A 14,274-nucleotide genomic window follows, 5' to 3' on the forward strand; every position below is an offset into this window, starting at 1 on the left:
GATCTATGAAAATCTATTATGCCTTCTTACTTCTTCTGCCAGGTTCTCATGAATTTCTATAATATGGTGAAGTAATGGACAAGGTACTTTTTGTTAGTTAATATGAAAAGATCATTCATTATAGAGACCTTGAATTTAACCTGCTGAATAATACACATTATTATAGAGGACTCAGTGCTAGGGATCTGAGAGCCAGCAGGTTTTCTGCTGATCTGCTCATTGGCAGAATGATTCAGTCTCAGACGGGTCTCATTGATTCAGGGGCTCTATAGAGAGCGGGCTGTGTTGATCTGCTCATTGGCAGAATGATTCAGTCTCAGACGGGTCTCATAGATTCAGGGGCTCTATAGAGAGCGGGCTGTGTTGATCTGCTCATTGGCAGAATGATTCAGTCTCAGACGGGTCTCTATAGAGAGCGAGCTGTACTGATCTGCTCATTGGCAGAATGATTCAGTCTCAGACGGGTCTCTATAGAGAGCGGGCTGTGCTGATCTGCTCATTGGCAGAATGATTCAGTTTCAGATGGGTCTATAGAGAGCGAGCTGTACTGATCTGCTCATTGGCAGAATGATTCAGTCTCAGACGGGTCTCTATAGAGAGCAGGCTGTGCTGATCTGCTCATTGGCAGAATGATTCAGTCTCAGACGGGTCTCTATAGAGAGCGGGCTGTGCTGATCTGCTCATTGGCAGAATGATTCAGTCTCAGACGGGTCTCTATAGAGAGCGGGCTGTGCTGATCTGCTCATTGGCAGAATGATTCAGTCTCAGACGGGTCTCTATAGAGAGCGGGCTGTGCTGATCTGCTCATTGGCAGAATGATTCAGTCTCAGACGGGTCTCTATAGAGAGCAGGCTGTGCTGATCTGCTCATTGGCAGAATGATTCAGTCTCATACAGGTCTCATTGATTCAGGAGCTCTATAGAGAGCGGGCTGTGTTGATCTGCTCATTGGCAGAATGATTCAGTCTCAGACGGGTCTCATTGATTCAGGAGCTCTATAGAGAGCGGGATGTGTTGATCTGCTCATTGGCAGAATGATTCAGTCTCAGACGGGTCTCTATAGAGAGCGAGCTGTACTGATCTGCTCATTGGCAGAATGGTTCAGTCTCAGACAGGTCTCATTGATTCAGGAGCTCTATAGAGAGCAGGCCGTGCTGCTTTTCTAATCTCTCATTGTTAGCACACGACACAGCAGACACATTTCAGGAGTCGTGTCGCTCATTTAAGCTATGCACAGAATTGCCAGAGCGTACTTTGCTTTTGTAAATTACAGAATTACAGTGAAGCAGGCAGGGAGGGGGTTTGGAGGCAGACAGGCTGCTATGATCAAGAATGAAATCATTCCAACCATGCTTGGATTGGACTTCCACTTATTATTTGTCTATTTAGCAGAGGCCTTTATCCAAGGCGACTTACAGAGACTAGGGTGTGTGAACTATCCATCAGCTGCAGAGTCACTTACAACTACGTCTAACCCGAAAGACGGAGCACTAGGAGGTTAAGTGACTTGCTCAGGGTCACACAGTGAATCAGTGGCTGAGGTGGGATTTGAACCAGGGACCTCCTGGTTACAAGCCCTTTTCTTTAACCACTGGACCACACAGCCCTCCTTAGTTACCATGGTCAGCAGACTACAAGGGATTGAAAGAAAGCACTGGAGACTCATATATTGCAAAGATATTGTGTATGCTATTAGCTACTCTGTGTCCCAGTATTGATTTGTGTCAGCTGAATATGCTGTCTCTCTGATCCCCAGAGCTGAGTTCTCTATGCTGTACGGTATTGTATAATTAATTATAAGAACCCCCCCAGCCAGTAAACGGACGTCAGTGACACCCAATGAGAGTAGAGGTTTCACGCTCCAGGTGCTCTGCTCAGCCTCTCAGATCTCTATCGGAAGGGTCTCTCTACTCCATTGATAAGTACACTGTGTGCTGTGCAGGATTCCTAACAGGTTGGTAGAGTTTTGCCGCAGTTTAGATGCATCTATCCAGGATGTTTGGGTTAACTCCCTTGGGCCTTCGTTTGCTTACCTCTCACAAGCATTTAATTAATCTCGGTTCTAAAAACCAGAAAGGGTTATTTTAGCTACAGCACGGGAGGCCCTGCGCATTTTAATACCGTTAATTGAGGTCACTGGGTTAGTGTGTCAGCAAGCAGGACCTGACATCTCTAAGCAGGTGCTTGGAGGAAAGTAGAGAATGTTTAATAAGTCTTGTTTATGTGTTTATGTGAAAGACATTGTGTATACTATTAGCTACCAGCTGTGAGACAAATAGATTTACATTTGAGATTTCATTTATAAATATCAAATACTTCAAGGTTTTGTCCACACTCAAATATTGATTTTGAATATATTTAAATCTAAAACTAAATAGGTGTTCTTATAATACTTAATGTGTTATGTTTCACATCATTGTAACACATTTATAAATATATTTAAAACCGCATCTAACAGCATTGGTACAATGAGCTCCACTCAGACACACCTGCCATTCGCAGCTGATTAGGAGAGGCCAGAACATAGCTGGTTTACTTGATGCAAGGTTCATGAACAAGCTTGAGTGCATCGCAGACACATACAAGATATTGACATGCTCATTGTTGTTATTGCAGGTTAATGGGACAGATGCGTTTGAATATAGACATGCCGTAAATTCTTCTCAGTGCTGTGTCCTGGTAATGATTTAAAGTCAGGGTAACGGCATGCTGCAAAGGGAATGGTTTATGGGCTCTGTGTCCTTATGCAGTGTGGTCTATTGACTTCTAAAGCACTGAGGCGGAAATGTTCACATTTAACTATGCAGTGCTTCTGTATATATTATATGATCCCTGCAGATCATCCCAGAAGTACTGGTACAGAACACTCAAATCATTGCTTCTGTGGTTTTGATCCTTTTTTGTTTTTTTGGCACAGTATATTTATTTATTTTTATTTTTGTACTTTTCTGCTATGGGGGAGGAAAAAGAGGATGCCCTTTTTTTCTGTTATCAGCATGGCACAGTGTTCCTGCTTCATGTGCTGAGATCAAAGACAGCACACCTGGGATTAAGCATGCTGTATTTTCAGATGCTGCTAGGAATTTGTCCCAAGGTATTTGGGCTCAGTGCCTCCAGCCCTCTTCTGATTGGCTGTCGCTGGATCCCATGGTCTGGGGTGGGTTTTGTGTCTGACTCTCATGTGATTGCTGTCGCTGGATCCCATGGTCTGGGGTGGGTTCAGTGTCTGACTCTCATGTGATTGATGTCGCTGGATCCCATGGTCTGGGGTGGGTTCGGTGTCTGACTCTCATCGTGTCTGTTCTGTGGGACAGCCCATTTTTCAGCTGTGGTGGTAGAAAGCTGTTTTAGTTCAACCTGTGGCTCACTTGTTCCAAGCATTATTAATCGTGCCTGTGCCAAGTTTGGACATCGTGTAGTATTCATATATTAAGTGGGTGCGTGTTTTAGCAATGTGCTGAATGTGCATCGCCAAGAAATTTTGTAAGCTTAAAACAAAAAAATTATAAAATAAATCAAATCCTAAATAACAAAAAAAGAATACGTTGCAGAAATGCAGCACATTGTTGAACCCAGGATCGCTGTTTATGAATGCAGGCCTGCCCCGCTGTATTCAGTGATTCTTCTTTTCAGATCCGTCTGTGTGTCTGTGCCAGTTTTGTTCTGCATGTTCCATTTGTTACAATTCTTTTGTCAAACAGACCAATTGCTTTTGATTCAGCAACACACAGAGGAAGCAGACCCTTCTATTGAGGCAGCCTGCCGCCCTGCTCCTGTTGTTGTTTTCATCTCTGCTGTTTTTCTCCCCCCTCCCCCCAGGACGAGTTTGACGTGGAAGATGACATGACGGTATTGGAGGTAAGCCAAACTATAACCTTCTACCATATACTGTGTCAGCAGCATCTTGAGATCCACTCATCCTATTGCTGTGATGTAACGTGGTGGGGATTCGTGGCACGCTTGCGTGGCCATGTGGGCAAGCCCATACTGGGCCGCCTTTGTGGGTCAGTTGAGGATTGAGTCAATTGCATAGTACTAAAAAAAACATGACATCAAGTGTGAGCGTCTTTGCCTGCATCCTGGATGAGGGTGCCTGCTACGAAATAGACAATAATAATAATCAAGCTCATGACTTCACTGCTCTGCTCTCTGTTGTGTGGGGCTGCTCCTGGGCACCACTCATCCTGACCTAGTTTCACACAATCTCCTGGAAGATTCAGCTGACCCTGAATGCCCTGGTCTGTCCCCCAGCCCCAGTCTTCACTCTACCCCTGCTGTGAGCACTCCAGGTCCACTGGCAGTGGCTGTGCTGCAGGGGAGGGCTGAGGGGGACTGACAGCTTAAAGGGGCTCCAAATTCCAAATTTACTTCCAAACTAAAAACAAAATCACTTTTGTTGCATTGTAATGCACGCATTTGGTTCTATTCTTCAAATGTATATTTATTTATTTATTTATTTATTTATTTACAATAGCAGTTACAGTTTCACAACTCAAGTAGTGTTTTTGTACAAAAAAATAAAAATCTAAATTGGTTCCCTGGGGAACATTGTTTGCATCAAAGAGAATGGATGCTGGATGCAGCCTCTCAAAGTTTGATTCTGCACTTTGCATGCACACAGTTTACAGATTTGTGTAATTTGGGAGTGAGTTCCTAGAATATTTGCTGTTGCTGTTGGCATCAGTCCTGGATTGAAAGTTTATTTTGTCAAAATGCTTACTGTCATTATCTCACAACTGATGCTTGTTTCGAGAAATCAAGTAGAAATACACTCCTACTCTCACTCATTCTCACTCTCACACTCCTACTCACACTCATTCTCTCACTCTCACACTCCTACTCTCACTCATTCTCACTCTCACACTCCTCACACTCATTCTCTCACTCTGTCACACTCACTCACTCTCTCTCTCTCTCACACTCATTCTCTCATACTCACACTCTCTCTCACACATTCAAACCCTGAGTAGCTTGATGGTGTAAGTGACTGCTAGTTCATACAATATTTTCAGAGACAGGTAGACTTTTTTTCTGTAGTTGAAATAACATCTGTTTTGCTGAAATGCAATTTTTTTCCCTGCAAAAGGTCAAAATATGCACATAATCAATTTGGTCTCGGGGAAGTGTATTGATTTTATATCTGCAGAATAATTTGTCACAGTTTATGAAATGTTTAGGGTTTATCAAACCTGACGGCTCACAAATGCACATCTATTAGCTTTTCAGTCCGTTGGAAAAAAAATCATATTGCGAGGAGGCTGCAGTGAAAGTGAATTTAGTTTTCTGTTCATGATCTTCAAGACCTCCCTGAGCAGCTATTTTTATTAATATTTGCCTGACTTTTTGGTCAAAGGCTTTTCGTGATCCAGAGACAAGAAGCACCTTCTTAGTAACTTCACTTTACACTGCCAGACCTGTGCAAGCAGCAGAGACTGCACTCAGTTTTAGAGACCTGCTGTTTCTCTTGTGTTTTTCCTGCCTTCTGTTCGTTATTATACAGCAGCCGGACACTCCTCTCCCATTGTTTTCTATTGAGATCAGCTGCTCTGTTATTAATCAATAACAGAATGGCAACTAAAGCATGACTGAGAGATGACACTAATAAACGACACCTGTTCTAAAGCCATTGCTTTCTGATGAAATCCTTCACAGGGACGCTCAAGCACTGCTCTCCAAAATCAAACCATTCAGTGACTACAATGGTTATATCAGACACAGTGGGAAATTAACAAATAACTTGAAAAAGCTGTAATCTAATAGTGATAATGGCATTGCTGTGGTAGGTTCCCCTGTAATAATGGAACACCCTCATTCAAATAATGCCCTTGACCTTACTGGGGAGTTCCATTATTTCCTCTAACATGCCACAGGACAACACTGCTCAGCAGTTGTTGTGTGTGAGAAGAGGGAAGATGATAGATTCAGTTAAATCTATATTATACTGGCAGTTCTATACATTGTTTCATAACCTCTGTGTAAGAAGCCACAGAAGATGTCTTGGAGTAATCGAGGAGAAGACATTTTTGCCTGCGAGAGGGCGCGCTGGCATTGCCTGTTTTCATTCAGATTCATGTTTCTAGTTGTCTGTCTCTGCATTGTGTAACTGGAGTAACTTTGCCCTCTCCACCTTCCCAGCAGTCCATTATCTCACAAGCCCAGCTGTCTCAGGAGTCACACTCGTGTCCCACACTGCACTGGTCCTCCATTCTCTCTCTTCATGTTTGCAGGTCATCGAGTGGGAGGAGAGACAGCTGGAAGAGCAGGTCAACTTCAACAACTGCAAGATCGACCCGGCGCCGTTCCAGCTGGTGGAGAGGACATCCCTTCACAAGGTAGCTCCCCCCTTCCAGGGTCCTCTAGAGAAGTCTATTATTTGTTTATTTAGCAGACACCTTTATCCAAGGCGACTTACAGAGACTGGGGTGTGTGAACTATACATCAGCTGCAGAGTCACTTACAATTACGTCTCATCTGAAAGACGGAGCACAAGTAGGTTAAGTGACTTGCTCAGAGTCACACAAAACTGTGGATGAGGCAGCTGTTGAGTCCTCTACAACAAATTGCTTCAGCAGTTGCTAGAGAAACGATGAAAAGTTTTCGCTGGTAAAATACTGGCCACAAATCGATTATGAATTGCATCAGTAAGCTGTTACCCCTGTGAAATAATGAATAATATATGGCCGTCATTTATTAGTATATCTGTGACAGTGACGCCCCCCTTGATTAATAGCACCCTCCGCGCTCCATGGAAACCGCTTTGTGATGTGCCCTCCGGAATACAATGGGACTCAAGCTCTGCATTGTATCACTTGTCTTGTTAATGTCACGCACATTTTCAAATGATACAGCTGATTTCCACCTAGATTAGGTGTACCTGTATGCAAGTTGCAGTGTAATATTGAAATCTTCTGATATACTATAGCACAGTAGCACCATAGCTTACAGAAAAATGTGTATGTTTATGGTTTTCCTAGTAGACTGCATATTGAAAATCTTTTCTAATTAAAGGACACTATTGTACAGTACGAAGGTCACTCTTGAAATCAGGACTTAAAGGACGTGTTGCAGTAAGAATACCTCTGTTAAGAAAGGGGAACAAGACTAAAATACCCACAAGAACACAGACATTGGACTATGGAACAATGGTCAAAGGTGCTTTGGACTGTTGATGGATGGACAACAACACCTGTGCCTTCTGCCAGTTCTGTTGTCAATTCAACACTTGTATTCTTTCTATTCCTTAAGGATATTATCTTCAAGTATTGCTCATCCTTGTTAGACAGCTTTTTGGGTCTTCCAGTCCTGGGTTTGTCAATCACAGATGATGTTTCTCTGTACTTGTTTGATTATGCGTTGGATACCACACCTTGAATGATGCGAGCTATTTCACTCAATGTTTTTCCTTCTTTATGCAAGTGAAGGTTGTTATAATGTAGAAAACACTAGTGGAGGCTTTGAGTAAATTGTTGATGCTCATAATGCATCAGAGTAGAAAAATGCAACATTCCTAAGACTTTTGCACAGCAGTGTGTGTGTGTGTGTGTGTGTGTGTGTGTGTATATATATATATATATATATATATATATATATATATAATATATATATATATTTTTTTTTTACAGCAAAGCAAGCAACACAGAGTTGTGCTTGTCATGTTATTAGTGAGCTCCTGAGTCAACCCTATCTATCATCCATCTTCTAGCTCAGTCCCTTTCACGTCATATTAAAAGTGTTTGACTGCAGTTTACAATAAGCTATTCATATGTTATGTACCATTTGAAATGTGATGGCAGAATTGAGATGTCTTTACTAAGCAGCTTCCCCTCCTCTGTAGACCCACACTATCTTCTCTCTGCTGGGCTTGGACCACGCCTATGTCACCAGCATCGGCAGACTGATCGGGGTGGTGTCGCTCAAGGAGGTAAGTCTCAACACGCCCTTCAATCACCCAGTTCCCATGGCAACACTGTCTTTGTCTTCTAGAATCTGTGCCAGCATGAGGGTTTGGGGTTGGGGTTAGGGTTAGGGTTGCAACAATGTTTCCATTGCCCAGTAATATCGTGTTCCGAAGAGGGCTCATCCTGTCTTGTTGAGAACCTTGATTTATTATTTTTGAGCAAGTAAATCAGATGTAATCTGTGCACCAAATATGAACCTTGTTTATAATGCATTTGTAAAGCATTCTTTTTGCAGTCCACTGGTTTTCATAATGCACTGGTTTGTTATTCATTGGGATTTGACATTGTTAGGCAGGGTGGGCTGTAGAGGGGCCTGCAGCTCCGGCAGTCCCACGGCTCCCTGCAGTACAGTTAGCCAACCGAACAATTTTTTTTTTGAAACACGGTAATGACTCCCCACAGTCGGTATGCTGTTTGCCATGGTGATCTGTTGTCCTGGCTCGTGATCATACATCTCCGACAATTAATACACATGAAAACAAATCACTCCCCAAGGGGATCCCAGTGTAAAAAGCAGGCTTTAATCCTCTGTGTAGCATCCTGGTTTCAGTTTGTGAAAGGGGGTTAAAAGAGAGCTTACACAAGCAGTAATGCTTTAAATATTTATCATAAAAAGAAGTTTCTGTTCTGTGTTGGCCGTCTCTGACATGACAACTGTTGCTATGCAAAAACATGAAGCACTCTGACATTTCCCTTTTGTTGGAATGCGAGCAGCAGCCAGCGTTGCACAGTTATGCAATGTCATTTCAGTAACAAGCCTGTATTTGCTTCACAATGGTGTTCTTTTTTTATTCCAAAGCTGTCTCATTATGTAGCTAGAACAGGCACTGAGGACAGGTAATGAATTTTAATGACAGGACCATCTGATTAATTCCCTTTGTTGTGAGTTGTTTGGCAGTTTTTTTAAACAATGGGAAATTGCAGCTGGTAATTTGACATGGAGCTTCGAGCTGTTCAGACAATGCTTCGCTCACCCAATCATGTCTGCATAGTTGTGTGTTTATTTGAAACCTGTTTAAATCCATCAGTGTCGCACCAGCGTGTTCTGAACACAAGTTACAGATCAGTGAGTGTGCAGCTCATCCATTACAGGACCATTCCATAAACTATGAACAACTGAAAAACAATGGCTAAGATCCTACAAGAACAGGAGCCACAACACAGTCCTGAAAACACAATCTAGGGGAATAATCTAAAATAGATCAAATAGCACACAGGCTGACTCCTGACATATAAAATAGCACACAGGCTGACTCCTGACATATAAAATAGCACACAGGCTGACTCCTGACATATAAAATAGCACACAGGCTGACTCCTGACATATAAAATAGCACACAGGCTGACTCCTGACATATAAAATAGCACACAGGCTGACTCCTGACATATAAAATAGCACACAGGCTGACTCCTGACATATAAAATAGCACACAGGCTGACTCCTGACATATAAAATCATGACACTAATGACATCGTCCAAGGCAGCTTTAAAGGCTAGGATGTATACAATCCTATGAAAAGACATCCGCCTTAGCAGAGTGGCAAAGTAGCTGCTTTATAAACCCAGAGGGTACGAATCCCACACCTCATTACAATCTACCCTGTACTCGACCGGGTCTGTCCACAGTTTTGGATCTAGCAGCACTGTAGTGGCATTACATAATGCATCCCTTTACAGAATAACAAGGTTTTAGCAATTCTATAACTGTGTGTAATTTACACCTCCGACACTGGAGGTCAGTGTGTTGAAATTGCATTGCTTTTTTTTCCTGTCCAGCTGAGGAAGGCGATTGAAGGCTCGGTGACGGTGAAAGGTGTGAAAGTGCGCCCCCCGCTGGCCAGTTTCCGGGACAGCGGCACCACCAGCAGCAGCGAGACGGAGACCACGGAGATCCACAAGCTGTGGGACCGGCACAAGAGGATATCTCTGCCACGCGAGTCCAGTCCTTCGGAGACCGACGACAAATCCCAGTGACAGGAGAGCGTGCGAGCGCCGTGGCCCAGGCAGACACTCTGCCGCCTGGGACCCCAGAACCTACTCCACTGAATCCACTTTACTGCACTGCAGGGGTCCCCCAGCCTGTACACGTAGGAACCCTAGAGGGATGATGACTGTGTGTGCGGATAGCAGCAGAAAATGGGACTTTATATTGTACATGTTGAACGTCTTGCAAGCTTGTTTGTCTGGGCTACCCCTGTCAATGAGGCATATATGTGAAGGTTGTAGTCCAGGTTGAACGAGCTGCACGGACTCCCACTACGTAGAGCTTGGTAATGTAAAGAGATTTCAGCAGGCGTATGTGTAATTGAGTGTAAGGAAATAACCCCTGCACTTTATTCAAATGGGTAGCTTCGGGTACAGAGCATATCATAATCTTAAATAGGGACAAGTTCTATGCAACGGGAGTCTTATTGCCATTCTGTATGTACCTGTATGTCTGTACAGTACACCCACACACTATGGGTCAAGAAATGAGAAATCTTTTAATCGATTAAGTCCTAAATGATATACAATTGTGAAATGAATTTAAAAGTGTTTAATGAAAGAGATGACTTTATTATATTTTATTTAGCTCTGACAGATTCAATCAATCTGTTTTAACAAAAACATGTAAGTGATGTGATAAATCAATTAATCTTTAATCATAAATTATTATCATTTTTATTTCTGCATTATTATTTAAAACTCAGAACTATTGGTTAGGTTTATGGATGTAAATTACTGGAAGCAATCTCTAAACTAGTGGCCAGTAGTGTGTGTGTGTGTGTGTGAATATGTATATACTGTATATGTGTCTGTGTATCACATACTTGATTATTGCATCTCTCTGGGAAGATTGTGCATAATCAAATGAAGAGAAATGCACCATTGTGGTCCTGATAACGGTATATGTCTGTTTGTTTGATAAATATTCAGGAATCCTGGCTATGCACTTACCATGCCTCTCCTCCAGGGGGGTTGCAAGCAGGCTGGGTTAGCAAGCTGCAGTACTGACAGCATTCACAGACCGCAGGACAGTGAGCATTGCTGAGCATCACCAGGGGAAGCAGATAACTGCAGGTAACTGCTGGTATGTGCTTTCCACGGTGCCTTGGTGCTATACGCTGTGAATTCAACTGACAGAGCAGCTTGCTGAACTGCACAACCCTGTATGTGACAGAAACAGGGATACTGATGTGTCTGCTATTTAATATAGGCTGCTTGAAATGTACATTATCCAGTAACTAAACACACACTGGTACAGCAGGGCAGAAACAGACAAGCTCTGTTCAGGAGTTCGAGGCTCCTCCGATAGATACTTTAAATACTCGAGACCTTTTCACAGCCCTTTGCTTTTTATGTGCAATCCATTTTTTGTTTACATTTGTATGCATGCTAGTCTTTACTTGCAAACACAGGACATGCAGGGAATTGAATGAGCATACCTGTCATACATTCTCATATATAGTCTTCCATTAGTCAGAGGGTCTGTGTGAAGCAGCCATAACAGTGCAGAACAAGGAGAAGAGATTCTGAATATATTCTGCTTTACGGTCTACAGGCCTCTTCACACACTGACGCTGCTGCTATTGAAAATAGACGTTTACAGAGCAATCAATCTGACAGGTGGAGGACCACTGAATGGGCATCTACACACAAACCATACCCTACCACAAACACTGAACTGAATCCTAAGCTTAAGGTTCCTATCCGATTGCCATGGGTGCGTGAATGCATGTGTCCTAAAGTACTGACTGCTATGTGAAATTCATTTTTGTAATGTCACTTTATGTTCTTTGAGCAGACTAGCCCTGCTGTGTGACTGGCATATAGGGCGTGCCAGTGCACAAGGCCTGTGTTCCTAAGTAGCGGGCTCCCACTTTTTCATTTTGCTGTGCTACACTCCAGTCTTCCTCCATTTCATTCCAGAAACCCTCGGATTAGTCCTGACTACTTCGGTGCTGTAAGCGACCACCACGTCAGCATCCATGTTACAGAACCAGCACCCCTGTGCTGGAAGCGTCTGGGAATGTCCCTTATTAAACTGGCGTGAGGAAATCAAAGTTGTTTCAGTCGGGGCTCAGGCACCACGTTATTAAAGATGGTGGCCTGGCACCAGAGACCCAGCTTGCCCTCTCACACCCCCACCCATGCATGACAGCGGGCCCTCTAGAATCCTAGTTACTGAGAATGCATGCTGTTCGGGCTGTTTTCTGTAGACTGTTTTGCTGTTCAAATCCACCATGTTTTTGGGGGTGGGGGGGGAGAACATTACATCTTTATTATGATTATCATTGTTGTTAGTTAGTTTGTTTGCTTGATTGTTTTTATTAATTATTCATTATTTATAATCGTTCGCTATTAACTGCCTATTCTTTAACCTGTTGTTTTCGACAACGCTGTACTGTGAAGTGCAGCAAAAGAACACTAAAGGAAGGTTTACAATTTTTTATATATTAAACATTATCACTGTAATTAATGTGAATTACATTTATACTGCAATGTTTAACATCAGGACAATATATATATGTGTGTGTGTGTGTGTGTGTGTGTATTTTACTGTTTTAAGAAAAGCAAAATGAATAAAATTAATTCAGAAATTTGTCTGCAAGGATCCAAAACTTCTGTCTCCCTTTAAAAATCCCCACCAGGAAACTGTAAAGCAATGTAGTTCATGTGAATGCTACGTTGTGAACAGCGATCACCAGGCTCTGATATGCAAGTGCAAGCAGTTTGGATTGTTGCACACATCCTCTGGTACAGAATGTCATTTCCTTTTTGTCCTCTTTGTTATCTTGCTGTTTAACTGGAACTGATCACAGGGGTAGAAACTGCAGGAGCAGGTTTTTAATGATTACAGCTCAGATAGTGCTGAGGATTGTTCTTCTTTGAAATCCTTTGAAATAATAGATGTGTGCAATAACTCCTCCTCATTTCATTTTGTAACAAGATTTACTCTACTACTTGACACGAATGCAAAATAACCTTATTTTTGTAGAAATAAAAAGAAAAAAGTTGAAATGATTGTCTAGTAACACTAGAGGTAACACTCTGTTCGTGCTTCATGGCTGTGCTGCCTTGCACCTTAATCATTGAATGTATTAGTCCGATCTTGCTGTCATGTTTTTGATGCTTAACCAATGCCAATATCTGTATATATATGAAAACATCTTGAGAAATGCAGATTAACACATTTACAGTGATATTTTTCAGAACAAAGAAGAAATGTTTTGTATATCGGAGAGAAATAATAAACATTTTAACACATTGAAAGTTTTTGTCCATTATTGTTTATTACAGTATTGCACAAGCACATAAACTAAAAGAGGCATGCACAGTACTTTCCATATGTACCATTCTACCAAATATCACAAAATACACCGCTGCATTTATCTATATATTGACCAATACATTGCACTATATATTTCTCTATATAAATGCAAATAATGCAATATACTGTGATCATCAAATATGACTTTTTGCTATGTGTATATATTTCTATAGGTATTATAATGTAGGTTCGGGTACCCTGGTAATGCTTTGCTGTGGTCATTTTACACTTTACCATGAAATGCCATGTAAGCTACATTATACACCATCTTTGTTTAGTTCTGCTGAGGAGTAAAACATTCTGAAGATCATCCTTTTTCTAAAAGTCTTCCTCCCCTCCCCATACCACAAGTCCTGTATGCTCGCCAGTCCTGCCTTAGCTTTGCTTTCCAGGATGTATTTGCACTCCGACTCCAGTGAAGCCCACACATTCAGACACAATGCTCTGCTAGGTTTGATGGAAGTGCTGCCCCATTCACTGCTGGGTAACTGGTAACGGTCTCCAGTGTGCACTGCAACTCCCAGTCTGGGGTTGTGATCGAGATTGCATGTCAATGAACATACAGAATCTTTTCTATGCATTTAAAGTTGTGGTCCAGTCTCCATTGTATTGTGCTTTATCATTTATTGTACAAATAGAGAGAAAGTTCAGGTCAACGCTGACTAGAGCCCTTCTCTTTTGTTTTCAACTCCTCAGATAGCTGCAGTGTGGAGGGATGTCCTCCTTTAGAGAGCTTCAATACTTGAAGGAATAATCCAGAGGCTACAGTGATGCAGCACAGCCCCGTTTCAGGCTCAAGCTGCCTCATAATGAGCTGCACTGTGGACCCCCTGGAGTTAGAAATTCAAACTTTGCCAGTGGATAAAGAAACAGCCTTGTAACCAGGAGGTCCCCGGTTCAAATCCCACCACTGCCACCGACTCATTGTGTGACCCTGAGCAAGTCACTTAACCTCCTTGTGCTCCGTCTTTCAGGTGAGACGTAATTGTAAGTGACTCTGCAGCT

General features: G+C 42.4%; 1 protein-coding gene across 4 annotated transcripts in view; it reads left to right on the forward strand.

The window, feature by feature from the left end:
- The window catches only part of LOC117423348 (chloride channel protein 2-like), a 112,795-nt gene extending 99,584 nt beyond the window's left edge, over positions 1-13,211 (forward strand). For all 4 annotated transcript variants that reach the window (XM_058990452.1, XM_034038966.3, XM_058990453.1 and 1 more), the window contains 4 exons: positions 3,819-3,857; positions 6,227-6,331; positions 7,834-7,920; positions 9,735-13,211. In XM_058990452.1, coding sequence (XP_058846435.1) covers positions 3,819-3,857; positions 6,227-6,331; positions 7,834-7,920; positions 9,735-9,932 — 429 coding nt within the window. In that variant the 3' untranslated portion in view covers positions 9,933-13,211. The remainder of the gene's footprint in view (positions 1-3,818; positions 3,858-6,226; positions 6,332-7,833; positions 7,921-9,734) is intronic.
- Positions 13,212-14,274: the final 1,063 nt, after the last annotated feature.

The sequence above is a fragment of the Acipenser ruthenus genome, chromosome 17, assembly GCF_902713425.1.
Source record: "Acipenser ruthenus chromosome 17, fAciRut3.2 maternal haplotype, whole genome shotgun sequence".
Lineage (NCBI taxonomy): Eukaryota > Metazoa > Chordata > Actinopteri > Acipenseriformes > Acipenseridae > Acipenser > Acipenser ruthenus.